General features: G+C 31.5%; 4 protein-coding genes across 6 annotated transcripts; 2 read left to right on the forward strand and 2 right to left on the reverse strand.

The window, feature by feature from the left end:
• Positions 1–4359: 4359 nt before the first annotated feature.
• On the reverse strand, positions 4360–6372 carry LOC128388628 (uncharacterized). The gene is made up of 2 exons (XM_053348057.1): positions 5593–6372; positions 4360–4847 (listed from the first exon to the last, which is right to left on the reverse strand). Exons 1-2 carry the CDS (start codon positions 5865–5867, stop codon positions 4640–4642), a joined length of 483 nt encoding a protein of 160 aa, XP_053204032.1. The 5' UTR covers positions 5868–6372; the 3' UTR covers positions 4360–4639.
• Positions 6373–8465: 2093 nt separating this feature from the next.
• Positions 8466–14247, forward strand: LOC128388733 (guanine nucleotide exchange factor subunit Rich-like). Of its 2 annotated transcripts, none has more exons than XM_053348191.1 (6): positions 8466–9112; positions 9266–9609; positions 9832–10127; positions 10818–13105; positions 13256–13406; positions 13507–14247. In XM_053348191.1, the coding sequence occupies exons 2-6, from the start codon at positions 9433–9435 to the stop codon at positions 13961–13963; spliced, it is 3369 nt and encodes a 1122-aa protein (XP_053204166.1). In that variant the 5' UTR covers positions 8466–9112; positions 9266–9432; the 3' UTR covers positions 13964–14247. The 2 variants fall into 2 exon arrangements, with proteins under 2 accessions (XP_053204166.1, XP_053204167.1); XM_053348192.1 differs by having other exon boundaries at positions 8466–8655.
• LOC128388638 (CLIP domain-containing serine protease B4-like) lies at positions 14162–15420 on the forward strand (the record flags this gene model as incomplete). Its single annotated transcript, XM_053348066.1, has 4 exons — positions 14162–14261; positions 14356–14434; positions 14486–14901; positions 14981–15420. Coding segments are annotated over 4 exons (909 nt in total), but the record flags the coding sequence as incomplete, so codon positions are not given.
• Positions 15395–18168, reverse strand: LOC128388734 (uncharacterized). 2 transcript variants are annotated; one of them, XM_053348193.1, is made up of 5 exons: positions 18012–18168; positions 17521–17821; positions 17236–17395; positions 16614–17069; positions 15395–16534 (listed from the first exon to the last, which is right to left on the reverse strand). In XM_053348193.1, exons 2-5 carry the CDS (start codon positions 17692–17694, stop codon positions 16116–16118), a joined length of 1209 nt encoding a protein of 402 aa, XP_053204168.1. In that variant the 5' UTR covers positions 17695–17821; positions 18012–18168; the 3' UTR covers positions 15395–16115. The 2 variants fall into 2 exon arrangements, with proteins under 2 accessions (XP_053204168.1, XP_053204169.1); XM_053348194.1 differs by having other exon boundaries at positions 18018–18167.
• Between the last annotated feature and the right edge of the window lie 795 nt (positions 18169–18963).

Raw genomic sequence — 18963 nt, forward strand, 5'->3', positions numbered from 1 at the left:
GATTCTGGCGTTATTTAAAATAGTTGATTCGAGCCACCTGGATAAACTTAAAACACAAAAGAGAAGGGAATGAGATCCACCATATCGGGCACCCGGTATAGTCAGGGAAGAAAACAGCATTAAGATTACTATGCTTAGTGTTAATTATGATATCCTTTTATTCAGTGTGGAGCCCTGTTTACGCAAGAGTATAGATGACCTTAAGATAAGTAATATAAAGCTTGGAGATAAAGAGTTCACGTTATATGATAATTTGAGTACTAAATTGTGTAAAAATTTCGGACACCTTGGGCATCGAGATTTGAATTGCCGTGAAGCTACTGTATGTCTACTTTGTTTAGATGCTAATAGTTATAGTAAATGTAGCAAAGAATTAAATGTATTGAGGTGTTATTTATGTGGTTCCAATGGACTTTCAGTTATTTCCATCAATTGTCCTCAATTCAAGGAAAACCGCCAGTTGGCCACGGAAAAATTTAACTATAATTATACTATATCCCTTGATTCAGAATATTAAATTTGATCAGAAAATATTTAGTTTCATTCTTCGGCGTTTCAACTTTTTCTTATATCATTACCTCATTGTTGTATATTTTCAGTTTAATATTTTACGTAATATTTATTATATTTATATTTAATCTTTATAGAAAGAAAGAAAAGTGAGAGAAAAAAGAGAATGATGAAAATGACGAGAAATTAAGAAAAGCCAGAGAGATGACGAAAGTGTAGATTTAATTGATGATCAATCTAATCTGAAACCAAAAAAATGATGAGTAGAAGAGAAACAATTAAATCGATGAGTAATAATAGACGAAGCTTGGAAGCGTGAAAAGATCACAATTAAATCCACAAATATAATTAGATTAGGCGATAGTAGAAATAAAGTTTCCTTAAGTGAATTGCTAGCCGAAAGGTTAGTGTCGTGAACTCTAGTCCACGATGACATGGGTTAAATCCTGGCCATTACGCCGGACGTGCCATTAAACTCTCTAATCGCTCAATAGGGTAAAAACAATAAAAATCTTAAGTGGGAGTAGGGGCAAAGCATACGACTTTGGCACATTTTACCTTTGTCTCTTCCCCCTTTTACCCTTTCTTTTTTCTTATTTCTCTTTCTACCCAAATTTTTTTCTTCTTTCTTTCCTACTAATTTCTTTTATCTCTCTCCTCCACTTACCATGGTGTAAGATTAATTATTAGTTATTGATAATTAGTCTAACTATTGAGAAGGGGAAATTCATACCAACTGATTATATTTCTTGTTTTACATTGGGTTTTCTGAGTGCATTTCAACTTCTATTTCACCTGCATCTTCATCTTTATTTTTAACTTTTTGTTTATCCTCATCCCATCTTCAAGGAGGCGAGAAGTCATTAATTTTAAATTGAAACACACCATTAACCTTATTTTTCTCCCTTTTTCAGAAAAATCTAACACTAATGATTTTAATGTTTTTTAATGATCTTATATGATCATTACTTTTATTCAACCAGGTATAAAGATCATTAAATTATTGAAGCAAACAAATAAGTTCTTTACGGTCATAAAAATTATCTTTTTTAGAATAAGTATAAAAGGTGAACGAAAAATGATTTCTTTATTTTTCTCAATGTATTGTAGATGACCAATATTGTAAAAATTATTTCATTTGTGTTTCTACCTTCAAAGAGGTAAGTTGCTTTTGCTGGCTATGCGAGCCCATAAGGTGAGTGTGGTGACATTCGGGGTTGCCCTTTCATCTTTAGTGATGAGCTAATATGAATTCAATCAATAATTAGATAAACATTTTATTAATTAAACAATTCACTAATTAATCATTTTAATTATATCAATTTATTTAATAAATAGAATCTTTAGCAAAAATTCAATCATTTAGAAATAAAAACTTAATCACATTAATCAATAAAATGTAGAATTAAATTTGAGTTTAATGTAATCGATTAATAAATTGAGTGATTGTTTAATTAGTTAATTGTTAATTTTTTAATACATTAGTTAATTATATTGATTTTCTAGTTGATTTTAAAAGAGTTTATTAATAAATTGTTTCCCTCGCTGTTTTATAGATTATTATTTTAGACTACTATTTAAATTGTCTTTTTTATCGACAAATTTGTTTACAATATTGTAAAAATATTTCATTTGTGTTTAAACCTCAGAAGAGGTAAGTTGATTTAGTTTATTAAGTGAGTCCAAAAGGTGAATGTGGTTGCCTTCGGGGCTGGCCTTTCACCTTTAGTGATGAACTAATACAAAAATAAATAAATTAAATAATTAATCAATCAGCCAATTAATGGATTAATCAATCGTTCAATATATCAATAAATTCATTCATTAATGTATCAATCAATTAATCAACTAGTCAATAAATCAATTAATCAATTGATTTATTGATTTATTGATCAGTGATCACATTGAATCATTGAAATTCACCCAAAATCTACAACAAATTTTTAACTTTTTAAAGTCAAATCGTATTTTTAATGTTGACTCGGTCGCGCTTAAACGGGAAATGATTGATTTTCAAACATTGAGGGAGTAGAACCTGCTCCGTTCAATCAAGCAATAGAATTTTATCAAAACACACTATATGATGAACAGGGGTACAACAAACAACACAAAGGTATCACATCTTCGAAGTTTTGGTGTCAATAAGCTCGGTTATACAAATTGACATAAATCGTGGTACACTGTCAATGATTTAGACCATGGAATAATTTTTTGTTCTTCTTTTCAAAAAACCTTCAAATGGCCTCTAGATTTATCGTGAAATGACCTCAATGACCTTGGAACTTTTTATGCGAAGTTCTTCAGTCCCGATATGATATAAGGTACAAGGTTTAATCTTTTTAAACTCATTGGTTCTTGACTCATAACTAAAAATCTGCGTAAAATGAAGTTGAATAGCCCTGTATATTTCTTACTATCAATAGATTATATTACCGAAAGTTGCCGTTGCATTAATAGATAGAGAAATATGAAAGTAGTAGTATAAGAGTGTACCCCTTAAATGCAGGTACGACTTAAATGCAAGTATTACTTAAAATGCACATTTCCTGTCCTGGTTAATACATGAAACTTTGTCTCAAAATTTATGCTAATTTTAAATGAATCATATAAGATTATTTGAGTGATTATAGATTTGAAATGAACAACATGTATTCAATATACATGAGACGCCCATTCACAATGATTGTGGCAGTACCCAGTGGATGTGGAAAATCATTGTGGATGAAGAGACTAACTGAAAATAGAGAGAAAACAATAAGTCCAGTTCCAACATTGATAACATACTTTTATGCAGAGTACCAACCAATCTTCAACGAGATGGAAAGTGTTCAGTTTATCAAAGGATTGCCAGACAATTTTTTGATAAGATTGATGGTAAAAGTCCGCATTATACAGCCTCGAAAATTAAGATCGACTACACTTTTAAATGGAGATACGCATAGAAGTGATATCTTATCTATTTTCAATGTAAATTCATTACTAAATTGATAAGATAACACATCTATGCGTATCTCCATTTAAAAGTGTAGTCGATCTTAATTTTCGAGGCTGTATAATAATTGATGACTTGATACATGAATCTTCTAACTCAAAAATAGTATCACAGCTTTTTACGAAAGGGAGTCATCATTGAAACCTATCAGTAATTTTATTAGTACAAAACTTCCCTGTTAAAGGTGGTGAGTCAAGAAATATATCTTTAAACTCTCCCTTTAACCCAAGGAACCTTAATAAGATGATCCAATCGTTTGAAGATGTTACAAGATTAAACTATTAATAATTCAATAGTTATTATTCAAGTTTAATGTTTAACTGATAATTTGAATCATGATTCTCTTTCTTTTTATACAGTTTTTTCGTGCAAGCTGAATAAGCTCATCTTCTTTGTATCATCATGAACTAACATTGAAACTTTTTATTTTCTATTTGTTTTTCATGTTTACCGGCGTGGTAATCCCAAAGGCTTTCTTTTCATAAATGAAAAACAATAAATATGTATATTAAATATTCTATCTTTTTACCCTCTCTACCTGGATCATTGCAATCACATTAAAAGGAAAAGGAAATGAAAAAATTACCATTTAATAAGCAGCACAAGTTGAACAAATATATGCTTTTAAGGGGTACACTCTTATACTACTGAAAGTTTTGATCGGAATTGTTCTGAAAGAAAGCCAATAGACCAATTCTGTCGTCACGATAGAGTGACAACTCTATGGACGAACTTTTTGTTCGGGTATTTATAAAAAAATTTCTGAGATTTCGGTGTCACAGACTCCGTTAAATGCAGTGACACTTATAATTAGTCTAATTTTTTTGTTTTTCTCTCCCTCCCTGTGATTGAATATTGATTTAAAAAAAGTTCATATTTATTGTTCATCCATAATATTTTAATATATTTATTATCTGTTTTATTACCATGTCTCTTCCGGATGAATTGAATAAGAATTGGCTCTTGAAAGTTGATCTTTTATCTGTCATCATTATTATTGGTTATAATTACTATTAGTCAGGAATTCGGCTCTTTTTTTCCTCCATCATTATCATCTTATTAATTGTTTATGCTTCATGGTGGTGATTGTTTTTCTTTTATTAATTATTTATTTATATATTGATTTTTTATTTATCATTAATCATATGATCTAATCTCAGGTATCTGTGCCAATTTTAAAGATGACGATAAAGAAGTTGGCTCAGAATTGTATGAGTTAACTGTCAAAGGTGATAGTCTTCCCGGAGTTAATCCAGAATTTGATGAAGAGCCAATTTTGTCCAGAAATTTTGACCTTCGCAATTTAATCCAGTTCAACCAAGGTTCATCTGTATAATCTGATAATCTGTCAAAAAAATAACAATCATAATAATAAAAGGTAGATGATTAATCGGTAGGTGGAGTATTTGATAAAATAACTAAACAAAATTTGATTAAAAACATTTAATTGATTTGCGCACAAATTGGTTAAATTGTTTAATCAATAATAGTTTATGATCAATATCCAATAAACTTTCAATCTACTATCAATTCAATCAACATGATCATTCAGATAAATCAATCAGATTAATTGTCGATTCGCAAAATTTGTCCCTTGATTAACAATAATTATTACGAGCGGAAGGATGTTCACAATAAAAGCTTAAAATTATCTCTAATTATAGATATTGAAGATGATAATGAAAACACTGATAAAAGAAATGAAAATAAGATTTATCGATTTATCGTTTTGATTTTTCATCCTCATCTTTATTTTATAATCAACAAGTGGGATAATAAATACAGATACTCGAGCATCATTTACTATTATATTAGATCTTTTTGTCGAATCTGTAGAAACTTAATTAACGAGGAATCGACATTTGGCTCGATTTGAAAAACGAGAATAATCAATTGATGAAAAGTATTCCCTTAGTCTGTTCTAGACTAGAGTTCGTAGCCGTTTATGTGCGGCTTTACACCTTTAGTGTTTATAATATTAATAGTTTGAGAAAAGTTTCATCATAGGTTCGATGGGAGCGATCTTTACATGATCGAATTGGAGAGAAAAGGAAATCGGGACGCAACAAATGAGAGAATTCAATACTTACTCATCTGATCTTTTAACGTTGAACAAAGTGTAACCGCACTGACATCCACCGATTGACCCTGCGAAACCTGTTCGGCGGCAGAAAAGATCACAATCCAATCGACGCTCAGGGAAAGCAGATCGTTTCCTTAACGGAGGGACAACTTTTTCATGGATATTGGATGAAGAATTTATCTTTTCCAGATGAACATATTGTTGGTTCAATAAAAAGATCAGACAAACAATCGTGATCATGTTGAACTGAACGGAAAACGAAGATGATATTTTGGATAACATATTAATCTGATTTAATAGATGATAATAACGATAGATTTATGATTGTTTGTTGTGGTTAATTTTCATAGATCTAGTCAAAAAATTTGACAAAACTTTTGATGGTTCGATGAAGTTATCGAAATAATTTATTCTTTATTCAGGTTTTTCTGGATGATTCTCATTCCAAAGCAACTATTGGTCAGCGGAGTAAATTGTTGATCATTTGCTACTCATTCCAATGATAATCGACAAAAGGTCAAGTTAAAGATATTGAAGATGATTGGAAACTGAATAAATTATCAATCAGGGGAAGGGATTGAAATAGAATAAAAAGAATTCAATGTTTTAATAGATTATCTATAGATGAAAATGATCAATCGAATGGAGACAATTTCTTTAGTTCGATTGTGAACTTTTCTTTTACTTTTGAGAGGACAAAGAATTACAATAAGATGTCGATAATTTTGTACCTGTTCTGATTCGAACTGAATGTTGACTTGATGATCGACGCAAAAAGAATTTTCTTTTTTTTCTTTTGTTCTTTTGTTCAATTTCACTGTATTTCTTTTTCTCCCTTTAGAAAATTCAATCAGCTACTAATAGTGAGCTTCGTACTCTCCCATTTAATATCATGATGATAATGATGATAGAAGATAATAAACTTTATGAATTATCTATTAGATAATATGTTACATTTTTTATCTGTTTCTCTTTTTTAGCTTTTCTTTTCCGTTCTTTACAATTCGATATGACGATTCTGTCAACAAACAAATAACGATTGATGAGTATTTCTGATTACCTGCTGAGGAAGTTACGTTTTTCTTTATTAATCTCTCTCTCTCTCTCTCTCTCTCTCTCTCTCTCTCTCTCTCTCTTTCTTTCTTTCTCTATCTCTCTCTGTTATAATATATTTTATTTCCATATTGAAATGAGAAATTGTGGGAGTGAAAAGTTCTGAGTTCGTACGATCTTCAAGCTATTTCTCATAATCCGCATGAGTTTGACATTCGACTCAATTTTCATTTCGAATCTTTGTTTTCATCAGCTGCGTTTACCCCACCTTTTATCATCATCATCATTGTATCATCTAAGACAGTCCTCATCTCTTTCTTTATCATCTACATACTGAAAACAACCTCAATCTTCATCAACTTTTCGTTAGCCAATGAAAATTTAATGTTTAAGAAAACGAAGCAAAAAAAAAGTCTAATAGTTAATCTGATTAGTTGATAAAAATTTACTTGAAATCAGGAAAACTGATGAAATGTTAGATTTAATGAAATGAAACTAAAGGAGAAATCATTTTGATTCTTGTGTTCATGATTCTCAAGTCAAAAGTAATCATGAAAATCATTAAATAAGTTCTGAATAATTTGTTCATGTAAAAAGTAAAGGAAACTTTCAATTGTTCAACATGTTCACCTTAATCTCAAGTCACATATAAGATTTAATCTTCTTTCATCAATGTTTCAACCGATTATCCAATAAGATTCAAGTAATAAAAGATTCTCCCTCTCCCCTGATTGTATTCTTGAAGATCATTGAAACCGGATGAAGTAGTTTACAATTGTAACTGTAATTAAAGCCTGAAGACTTGTGTTCCCGTTATTTCAACAACAATAACAACTTCCTTTTTGATATTAGGATATCATGAACTTCATGGATGGAAAGGGAAAAAGTTCAGCTAAAGATATTACACTTTTCCATCTTAGCTACAGATTAATATTTCTCAGTCATGATAACCTTTTACACCTAATACGATGTTAATATGAAGGATGAAAATGTCATGAATGTGATCAGAAATCAGAATGAGCTGAAATGAAATGTTACAATTTAGTTGATGGAGGCAGCTTGACAATTCAACTGTTGATTAGAAATGAAAATTTAATTAGTTGATGAATGAATATTAATACAATTGTATCAACCTATAAATTTCAATTTCATGAAACTTTCATCATCTCTCATTTCCAGCATGAGATAGAGCAGTTGAGAAAGGGAATAAGAATTATGATAAGTTCCAAGAGATGGAGAGAAAAAAAATCAATCAAAGCAAATTTTTACCTTCAATCGATTGAAATTTTATACTTTTCTTTATCATCTCTTGTATTGATTAAAGTTATCAAAAGTTATAAAATATCAGTTGAAACTAAAACATTTTCTCACTTGATTGTTACAACAGATTAACTTATCAATATTAAACACAATTGATATTGTCAACTAATCGACCGATTTCAAACCATTTAATAGGTAAAACTCCTCCGGGCATTCAGGACGAAAATAATAGGAGAAAAGTGGAAATATCGAATATAAGATGAGAAAAATGAAAACTATTCTTGTAACTTTGTTCCATTTCGAACATTTTATTTGCTCTTTCAAAAACAAATTCTCAATATGAACCGATAATCCATCGATTAACATATGGACCATCATGATAATCAACAAATTGCGAGTTCAATTAACGAGTTGATCAAGAATAAAATCGGTTGGTCAGGTATCGCCTTCTATCGGTGGCTGAGGTAAAAGAGAAAAAGATCAACTGAGAATCGGCTTGGTTTCTTTTCGCCACTAAGCCGAATTTCGATTCTATTCCAATGCCTCTGTCGGTGAGATGGAAAACTAAGTGTTGTTGAGGTGGTGAATTTATGTTGGCCTCTTTTTCATGTTTCTTTAATTAAAACAACTTAATTTTACCTCCAATTTTGTTTCCTTTTTTTCTACTAGTTAATTGTTTTCTTCTTTATTTGTTTTCAATTGTTTACTAATTTGGTAATTTAAAAGTGTCACTGGAAAATAAGGCAGAAAACTGACAGTAAATGATTTATCAAATCTTTTTAACCTTCACATTGAAGTGATGTTTTCTATGCTTCTTCATCTATCATTTTAATTTTTTGTTTCTCTTTTTTTTTCAATTTCTCTTTAAAATCTCTGTCTCTCTCTCCTTTGCTAATTTTTTACTCTTTTCTATTTACAATTTTCTCTGTGTTTATGTGTATGTTCCCCAGTGTTTTCTACGGTTTCAATTAATATATTAACCAATTGAATACAATAATTCTATCGTAATCATCATCTCTCTTCTCTTTTTTTTTCTCTTCTTCTTCTGGTGTTTTTACATGTAACCTCCTTGTTGTTATTGTTCTTTTCTTTTCTTTTTCTTCACCTTCTTCATCTTCATCTTGTTGAATAATTTATTCTTTAAATTCTCTAGAGAACAAATCAATTATCAGTATTCTACCAAAATCTACTGATATTAATTCTCGTGATTTCAAGTAATCAACATTCTCGTCAATAATCAATTTCCAGTTTTCTTTTTCTCAACCCTTTACCTTTGAACCTTAATTTATCTATTTTCTTGTTCATCATCTTTTTTTTCTTCTTCATCATCATCATAAATTTTCCTGTTTTCTTTTCTTCATCTTCAGGAGTTAATCAAACATTCTAAGTGATCCAATTTATCCAGCATATTAAGAGAGATAGAGAAAGAGAGGAAAAAAAAGGAAACGATTACGTTTTAATGGTGAATTCCGTTTATAGTATGGTCAAAGTCTCAACCTTTTTTTCAATAGCTGATGATTAGATTGATTTGATTATGTATTATCCCGTTGGCTGGCCAAAAAATATCGCCCTTGATTTTAAACGACGTTACCTTAAAGATGGATTATCTGAAGATATACCTAAAGATCATATTCTGGAAATATCTTCAAATAATGAAAGAAATTTAATCCTCATTCTTACCAATACAAGTCTTAGGGTTTGGTTTTGTAAGGTAAGTTGAAAATTGTTTGTTTTTTATTTTAAATTGACGTTTGATTATCATTCTTTTTACTTGATTGTCTAGTTTCATAATGATTAACTGATTATTACTGGTTCTCTTTTTCTCCTGTCAAGTGGTTTTCCTTATTCATTTTATATGTTTTGTTTTGTATGTTCACTAATCTTTTTCTTTCTCAATCTCTTTTCATTTCCTTCTGGTTTAAAAACCCAACAGCCTTCAGTTGAGATTGTTTTCCATACTCGTAATGACAATTCAATCAACACTTTTGGTTATAATTTAAGTGCCGATTGGAGACCAGATTCGAGTACAATTGTGGTACAAACAACCGAAGATTATCTTCTCTTTTACAAGTGTGGCCTCAAAGATCCAAATGAAGAGCTATTTCGTCAAGAAGATTCCAGTGTTAATGGTTTCCGACGAGAATCAGCTGAACTATTTATCCAAGAAAAGATTCCCTCGTTATTCTTGGTATTCACAATATCCATCAAAATACATCCCGGTATTTCTAGGTTAGCATCTGATAATCCGATGATAATCAACACAAATCAAACCCAACTTATTGGATTAGTCTCATCATTAATCCTTCTCACAATTCTCTTCCCACTCTCATATATTCTTTCTCTTTAATTTCATTTTCCATGATACTCTCAACCAAACCAAAATCAAAATCTCTCTCTCTCTCTCTCTCTCTCTCTCTCTCTCTCTCTCTCTCTCTCTCTCTTCTTTTATTCTTGAATAACTTTTTTTTTGTTTCTCACTCTCTCTCACTTGGCTTTTCCTTTTCCGAAACTTCATCCAACTAGCAGTACCTACACTCAACTAATCCTTCAAATGTTTTGAAACATGAAACGTTGTTCCGCATTGCTGAGTCAGTGATGCTCCGTTAAACAACACCTAGTCATCTGTAAAGCACTAAGATTGTTTTTCTTCATGTTTTTCCTTTATCATCTTTCTGTGAGCGAGATAGTGAGAAAGAGAGAGAGAGAGAGAGAGAGAGAGAGAAATTTCCTTCAGACCCTTAACCAGAACAAACCTTTTCCCTTCCAAATTAATGAAATCGAATCATCTCTTCAGTAATCAATTTTTCTGCTTCTATTTTTTAATTTTCTGTTTTTTTCCTTCTCCTTCTGACTTTTGTTTTACACTAACAATGTTTAATCAATTTTCTTTCATTGTTTCTCTTTCTCTGACACTAATAGAATCATGTCCGCCGAGGAAGAGGTTATCGTTTGTACAAAAACATCGGAAGTTTTTGGTGTCAACTGGGACGGTTCAATGGATTATGATTTTAATTTTAAAATTAGTGATATCCTGCCATTTGTAACAACCGAAACAGATCATACAATTGGTGATATTAAATATTCCTCCATGATTGGTGGCTTCTCAATAGTATTTACCAATGGTCATGGTGGATTTTTACCTCTAATGGCTCAAGCTGAATCAGAACAAGATCTATCCGCTGAACCTAAATATCGACCTTCACGTCTTCGTTTTGTACCTGATGTAGATAATTTTGTTTGTACAGCTATAAACCATAAATATCAATTATTAGCTTTTGGACTTCGAAACTCTGAAGGTCTTCTTTGTTGCATCGATGAAGTTAATGCATCTGTTATCATAAGCCATCGACTTATACTTTCACCAAGTTCCTTTCCCAATGCATCATCAACTGCCGGTCCAATGAATTGTGTCCAATGGTCACCTGATTCTAATGTTATTGCTACTTCATGGGAACGGGGAGGTTTTGCTCTTTGGAGTGTTTTCGGTGCTCTTTTAGCTTGTTCATTATCTTGGGATTATGGGATTGTTGATAATTGCCGATCAAATTTCAGTGCTTTCTCCCATCTTGCATGGGGCAGAGAGGGTTACCAACTATGGATGGCGGTTAAAAAGTCAACCAGTGACTTTTTTGATTCAGTTCATCAACTTACCCTTGCTAAAAGTGTCCTAGCTTGTAATCCATCCGTAATGGGATCACCAGGTGAAGATGTACTACTTATCACTGAAGATCGTATTTATCTTGGCGTTGGTGCTGCATCAGTATCACCTGAGATTCAAAGTAATGGTATTTCAAGTAAAGAAAAGCACCGAGCCGGTGGAAAAGGAAACGGAGATAATAATGACCATAATATGGATAATCTTCCTTCAACTAATGCAGATTCTGATGTTTCCTGGGAACGTCAACCTCTTGAAATTGGTAACTATCAATGGATCATCATTCAAATGCCCAGTTCATATTTAGCAAATAATTGGCCTATTCGATTAGCAGCAATAGATAGTAAAGGTAATTCAATTGCCGTTGCGGGTTCAAGGGGTTTCGCTCATTACAGTCTTGTCACTCGAAAGTGGAAATTGTTTGGTAATGAAACCCAAGAGAAAGACTTTGAAGTGAGAGGAGGTTTACTTTGGTGGAATGATCATATTATCATGTCTTGTTACAATTTGGAAGATGGAAATTATGAGATTCGAGCTTATCCACAGAAGATGAAATTGGATAATCAATTTTTAAAATTAATCAAAGTGCCAGCAGAAGTACATCTAATGTCAATATTAGATAATCTAATGCTTACTTTACTTTTAGATGGGTCAATTCATTTGTTCAATTTTGATATTGCTCATGTCAATTCATCGTTAATCCAATCTCAAAATTATAATCATGGAACAAATTTATCTCGAATACGTTTCGTTAATGAAATAATTATCGATACATTAAATGTTCCACCACAATGTTTTACCTCAATCGTATTGTCCACCATTCACAATGAGCCCTTAATTAAATCAGCTGATCCATCGATTTTATTAAATATCTGTGGACGTTTGTTTCTATTGGAAAAGAAAAAAGGTTCAACTGCAAGTGGTGTCGGCGGTGATAATAGTTTAAATGGCGGTTCAAGTGATAACCATAACTCAGAATCTAATTCAATCTCTGGTAGTGTCAATAATATGTTACCCAATGGTCAAGGTTCAATATCTTCAAATTATATTAGTTATAATAATAATAGTTACACTGATAATCCAAATGGTATTGATCATGGAAACGAGGAAACAACTGATGGATCACCTTTAACTTACAGAATTGTTTCCAAACTTGCCTCTGGAGTTGAAAACATTTGGATCTCACGACCAGCTAATTTAATTTGTTCACCAGCTCAACAATCAACTAACGTGATAACCCAAAGTATAAGTTCTAGCAGCAGTAGATTAAGTCAGAGTAATAGTAGTCTTAATTCAAGTGCAAGCAGTAAAAGTGAAACTCATGAATCATCTCGATTCTCGTCCAACATTTCCAGTTCTAGTTCTGCTTCGATGATCAATGATCGTCCACATTTGACCAATGCCCTTTGGCTATCATGTGGCTCCAATGGTATGGGAGTTTGGCTTCCACTTTTACCTTCAGCGGATGAGAAAACTTTCCCAGCATCAAGAGCTCATAATTTCATGTCCAAACGCATAATGTTACCAATAAACACTCACATTTATCCTTTAGGTGAGTATTAAATGAATGAATGAATTGTGTCGATTAGATAAGCGATTTGATCAATACAATTTCAACAAACCTTATTTAGGCCTTTTAGTTTATATTACACTGATTTTTTCCCCAAATGGTTAACCTTATTGTTTTCTCTCTTTCTCTCAGCTGTTTTATTTAGAGATGCTGTTGTCCTTGGTGCTGAGAACGATACCATTTTCGTTGGACGAAGTTGCCCAATTAACCTTCCCTTCTGTGTTATATCCCGAACAAGCCAAGTTTATATTCATCATATACTACGAGGTCTTCTCAGACAAAAGTAAATTACCAATTTAGTATTTGTTAATTTTGTTTCTTTTGTTTTGATTCTGCAACAATTGATTTGATAAACTTTTATTTTTTTTTCTTATTCTTTTCAGTCTCGGAATCCAAGCCTGGGAAATTGCCAATTCTTGCTCAAATCTTCCATATTTTCCCCATTCCCTTGAGTTACTTTTACACGAGGTTCTTGAAGAGGAGGCAACATCATCCAAACCCATTCCTGATGCACTATTACCTCGAGTTATTGACTTTATCCGTGAATTTCCATTCTTTTTGGAAACTGTTGTTCATTGTGCTCGAAAGACTGAATTAGCTCTTTGGCCTCATCTTTTCACCGTTTTTGGTAATCCTAAAGATCTATTTCAAAAATGTTTAGATGAAGATCGCTTGGAAACTGCTGCTTCTTTTATCATAATTTTACAAAATTTGGAAAAATCATCAGTCTGTCGTCAATATGCGACCAAATTATTGGAAAATGTCAAAAATAATCATCGCTGGTCTTTAGCTAAAGATTTGGTTCGTTTTCTTGCCGCCATCGATTCATCTGACACCTGATTAATTCAATTCTCAATTGAACTACTTATTTGACAGTTAATTGTTTTTTTACAAAATGTCAGATAAAACAGTGGGAGTTAATTGTGATGATCAGTTAATTGTTGAATAGCTTTTTCTATTTCTATTTAAATGAAACTGTTACTTTACTAATTTCTTCAGTCGATTGTGTTAACTTTAACTGTCAACAAGTAAAGTTAATCAACTATCAGTTTCTTGTATAATCATGTTTCAATAACAATTATTAAACTATTTCTAATTGTTTCCATTATAATCACTCAATCAAATCAATCCTCATCAAGTATGTTACAATAATAACAATAGTCGTAGTATCACATAATAATAATGAATCAACAATTAACTAATTATATTTACATTTTTCCATTAATTGTCAGAATCTTTGAAATTAAAACCTCGTATTTACAAAGGTACAGCAGCAAAAGAAAATCAATTCCCATGGATTTCTTATTTAAGGTAAAGTTAATAATCAATGATCATCAAACAATTAAATCATTTTCGATTCAGAGTTTTCCCTCCAGAAGATGATTATTTCACCGAGTGTGGTGGTACCCTGATCGATGAGCGTCACTTACTCACAGCGGCTCATTGTCTTTACATTGACGCTGAAACTTTGGCTCAGCCCGCGGACATTTACTCTCTGTTGAATATAACGGAGGAACCATGGCCCATGAGGAATCCTAATCCAACGGAATTGTATTACATTCATCCAGAATTTAATATCTCCGCCGACTGGATTATGGCTCATGATTTAGCGATAATCAGATTATCTTCTCCTGTCACAATTGAACCAATTTGTATTCACAAGGGTGACAATTTAACCGATAACCAGGAATTGACTGCCGCTGGATTTGGTACGATTGATGGTAGTGATGAAGATGATAATTATTATCTAAATTATGTTAAAGTTAATTACCTTACACGTAAGTGAAAAGTTAACTTTTTCCATGTGTTAATTGATTCCAATGTTTTTTTATATATGTAAAAAAATATCAATTACAGGGGATGAATGTGAATCGGAGAGACAAAGTTTCGTTGATCGACAATTAACTAGTAAAAAAATGGATCCTAATCAAGTTCCCGAATTATTGGAAACTCAGTTTTGTGCAATTAATCAGCAAACTCGAGGTGATACTTGTCCTGGTGATTCGGGTGGACCTTTGATTTATTCTGATTCCTTAGGCGATTCTCTTGTCGGTCTGGTTACTGGTTCATGGACCAAGTGTGGTTCCCCTGATGTACCCGGTATCTACACTTGGGTAGCCAAATATTTAGATTGGATTAAATCAAAAGGTGTAAAACCTTGTGAGAAATAATAATCTTGAAAACGGATAAGAGATTAACCGAAATGGAAAATTAATTTTTACAACTATTATTATAACTTTTATATATAACATAAAAGGTTAATTAAATAGATTGAGAATAAAGAGAATCATTTTTAATTGTGTTTTTCTTAATGAGATTATTTTTTCTCTTATTTGGTATTGAGAGTTTAGCAAAAATATTAATTTCATTTCATTGATTGTTAATCTTTTCTTTTTCGGGGGTTTTTTGTTTTTCTCTTCAACCTTTTTCATCTACGATTGTATTGATAAAATATTAGTATTATTCCCAAAATAATTAGCGTTAATTGCTTCTCATGTGATTGAAAGTGTTTCGGTTCTCCTTCTGTTTACATGTTGACGTATTATCTTCTGAATGAGGTTCGTGTTAAAAGAAACAGGTAACGTTCACATGTAACCATCCAAACGGTGAGGATTCAATCAATCAGATTGATGAATCTTTGAGTTAAACGAATCAATGAATTATTGAGTTCCAATTGTTTTCAATAGTAAATGTAAAAAAAAATGTCTCCACCATTCCAGCTGGTTTGAAGATTGATACTTGTCACCTTTTACATGAAGAGAGTTGATAAAAACCATGATGATTGTTGGTGTTTGCTGAATAATTTAAATCAATTGTATATATATAAATAAAAACACGACAAGAGTACAATATGTACCATAATTATGATGAGGATGAAGATGAGAATGAGGATGATCAAGGAATATCAAGTTTTTCTCATGAATTGTGTTTCCTTTTGTTTTGCTTTGTTTTGTTTGTTCCATTGATAATGATTGTTTTATTTTTCTTCGCATCATTGATAAATTGGATTCGCTGTACTTTGACTAACATAAATAATTCCTCCAACAAAATTAATCGCTGCTGCAATAATGAAAACTGGAAACCAACGACCATGCGATTGCACAACAAGTTCAGCGGTCAAGGGTCCACACAGAATACCAGGTATGGTGGCCAAAGTATTTGAGATTGCGAAGGTTAATCCAGCGTGTTTTGGAGCAACTTCAGTGTGATTAGAAAGATGACCCGCCGAGTTACAGGCACAAAGACCCATCGATATGGATACAAATATCACTGCGTATAATAAACTATTTACTGTACAAAAACATATCAAGAAAATCCCTGGTCCAAAAAGGCCAACAGCGGTCATGATTCGTCGAACAGAGAGAATAGACCAATTTTTAGCTATTAACCAATCAGCCAAATGACCTGAAACTGTATAGAAATTATCAAAAGATTGAGTTAATTGTCTTGACATTCGAAAGAAACAAGAAGAGACAAAAAAAATACTTACAAACTCCGAACAAGGAATTGACTATGTAAGGTACTGCCGTTAAACTGATTGATTCTTTGTTAGCGCCTAAATATCTTGAAAGATAAGTAGGTAACCATTGCATTATTATGTAATTAGACCAATTCATTGCAAAATGAGCGATATAAATAGCCCATAAGGACCAATGGCAAAGAAATCGAGCCCAGTGAACTTGTTTGGCTCCAGTTTTTGAATAAACTAAAGGTAATTCATCTTCTTGAGGTAATTTCTCTTCTTTATATACAACCATCCAAACAAAAAGCCAAACAATCCCAAGGCTACCAAAAAGATAAAATGAAAGCTCCCAATTAAGATGAGGACATATGAGAGCAGCCAAAGTTTGACCAACATGCCCGGCACCTATCAGGTAACCAAAAGCTGAAGATCTTTCTTGAACCGGCACTGATTGAGCAAAAATAGTAAATATTGTTGGTAAACCTGAAGAGAGAGAGAGAAAGAGAATAAGAGTAAATATTAATATTTAATCATAAGGATAGAAAAAGCAGAGAGAAAATAAATCATCAGTTAATTTATCGAATGTCAATAAATTAAATGAAAGATTTTTGGAAAACAATCATATGTTTGGATGAACATAATTACCAACCTAATCCCTCTCCAAGTCCCAAAAGTATTCTACAAGCAATTAAAAGATATAAATGAGGTGTAACTAAAGGTGTAATGAGTGTGGAAACGGACCAAAGACAAACAGCCCAGGCTAAGACTTTTTTACTTCCATATCTAGTGGCAGCTCGGGCACCGATTAACTAAATAAATATCATATAAAGAAAAAGGAAAAGAATTAATAATAAATCAAAGATATTAAAGAGAGAGAGAGATGAAAAAAGCCATTATGATAGAAAGAGATTTCTTGTTCAACTTTAACACTCACCTGACTAGTTATATAACCGAATGCAAATGAACTGAGAATCCAACCTTGCCAGTAAAGACTCCATTTGTATTGATCTGTCATCTGAATTATGGCAATCGGCATGATTATCCGATCAGCTGAGTTAATCAAATTTCCAATTGAACATAAACCCACAGTTCCCCATCTTTTTGCCATCGTTGTGATGATTTGTTTACCTTTAACTTTTCTCTATTTGTTTCTTTTCTCTTTGAAACTTTCAAGAGAATACAACTCACAACCTCTCTAACTGAATTCCCTATGAAACCCAAAGATCACATTTCACCTGTAAAAACAATGAATAAAAAGAGAGAGGGAGAGAGAATAAAAAAGATAAGTAACAATTAATATACGTGTAAAAATTGACTGATGACAATTGAGATGAAGAAAAAAAAACCAAAATAGAAAAACATAAATAAAAGTAAATCTATGAATCAAAAAGTGTTAACAATGTTCCAAGCATTTAATCTACTTACACTTACTCTAATCAACATGTTGATAATCATCTTGGTGAAATGATGATTGATAAACCACGAGAACAATTAGAAAACAACAATTAATCAATTAAAGATAACATAATATTAAGAAATGTAATCAAGGCTTTGAGACTTTTTCATTTCCAAAATCAAAATGAAAACATCGAAAAGTGTCTCCATCTATTGAGCGAAAAAAGAAAAAACAAAATTTTCTTTCCAACGATTTAGTTAATTGTGTTTTCGCTTAATTGTTTTCCATTTGGATTTTTTTTCCATCTCAATTATAATTAATATGATTTAATTTAAAGTTGTCGTCATTCATATTATATCGCCTAAGGACAAGGTGTAACTGACAGTTTTGAGATAAGTTTATTTGTTTTGGAAATGATTAGTTAATTGTTTAACTGAATATCTTTAATTATTATCATTGAATTGGTTTAATTTAATTACAAGGTTAAATTGTTTCAATTCATTATTGTCAAATATTAATCTGTTTTGTATCAATAACATGTATTAGCCCCTTGATGATAACGTTAATTAACAGTCATTAATTCAAGGTTAATTTGATCAATGAAATCAAATTCAAACTTTAATTAACTAACACAAATCAACAAATTGAAACAATTTAGTAAATTGTAACTATTTGATTACTATTATTATTGTTCATTAACCTTTTCCTTACAATAACAACAACCATTTAAATGAGCTATTAAATATATTAAGGAAGTTAATTGTGAACCAATACTTAATCACAATCAAAAATAAGTCTCAAGTAGTTATAAAAAATGTTACAAAAAAAATTAACTACAATCAACTTTTATATAGATTGTTAATTGTTAACCATTTAAATTGCTGACCTTTTTCAACACTTGAAAATGCAAATCAAATCAATTGAAATGATTAACCATTAACCATAACAAGAGGAAAAAAATTGAAACAATTAAACTCAATC

The sequence above is a fragment of the Panonychus citri genome, unplaced genomic scaffold, assembly GCF_014898815.1.
Source record: "Panonychus citri isolate SS breed McGregor unplaced genomic scaffold, ASM1489881v1 Contig00101, whole genome shotgun sequence".
Taxonomy (NCBI): Eukaryota; Metazoa; Arthropoda; class Arachnida; order Trombidiformes; family Tetranychidae; genus Panonychus; species Panonychus citri.

Excerpts from the sequence above, each read along its gene's own strand:
- LOC128388628 (XM_053348057.1), bottom strand. The coding sequence starts at position 5,867 with ATGTTATCCAAAATATCATCTTCGTTTTCCGTTCAGTTCAACATGATC. Across the intron at positions 4,848-5,592 it reads AACGTTAAAAGATCAGATGA|ATTATCAGATTATACAGATG; the intron begins GTAAGTATTGAA and ends TTTTTTTGACAG.
- LOC128388733 (XM_053348191.1), top strand. The coding sequence starts at position 9,433 with ATGTATTATCCCGTTGGCTGGCCAAAAAATATCGCCCTTGATTTTAAA. Across the intron at positions 10,128-10,817 it reads ATACATCCCGGTATTTCTAG|AATCATGTCCGCCGAGGAAG; the intron begins GTTAGCATCTGA and ends TGACACTAATAG. Across the intron at positions 13,106-13,255 it reads CACTCACATTTATCCTTTAG|CTGTTTTATTTAGAGATGCT; the intron begins GTGAGTATTAAA and ends TCTTTCTCTCAG.
- LOC128388734 (XM_053348193.1), bottom strand. The coding sequence starts at position 17,694 with ATGGCAAAAAGATGGGGAACTGTGGGTTTATGTTCAATTGGAAATTTG. Across the intron at positions 17,070-17,235 it reads GGGACTTGGAGAGGGATTAG|GTTTACCAACAATATTTACT; the intron begins GTTGGTAATTAT and ends CTCTCTCTTCAG. Across the intron at positions 16,535-16,613 it reads CAATTCCTTGTTCGGAGTTT|TTTCAGGTCATTTGGCTGAT; the intron begins GTAAGTATTTTT and ends ATTTCTATACAG.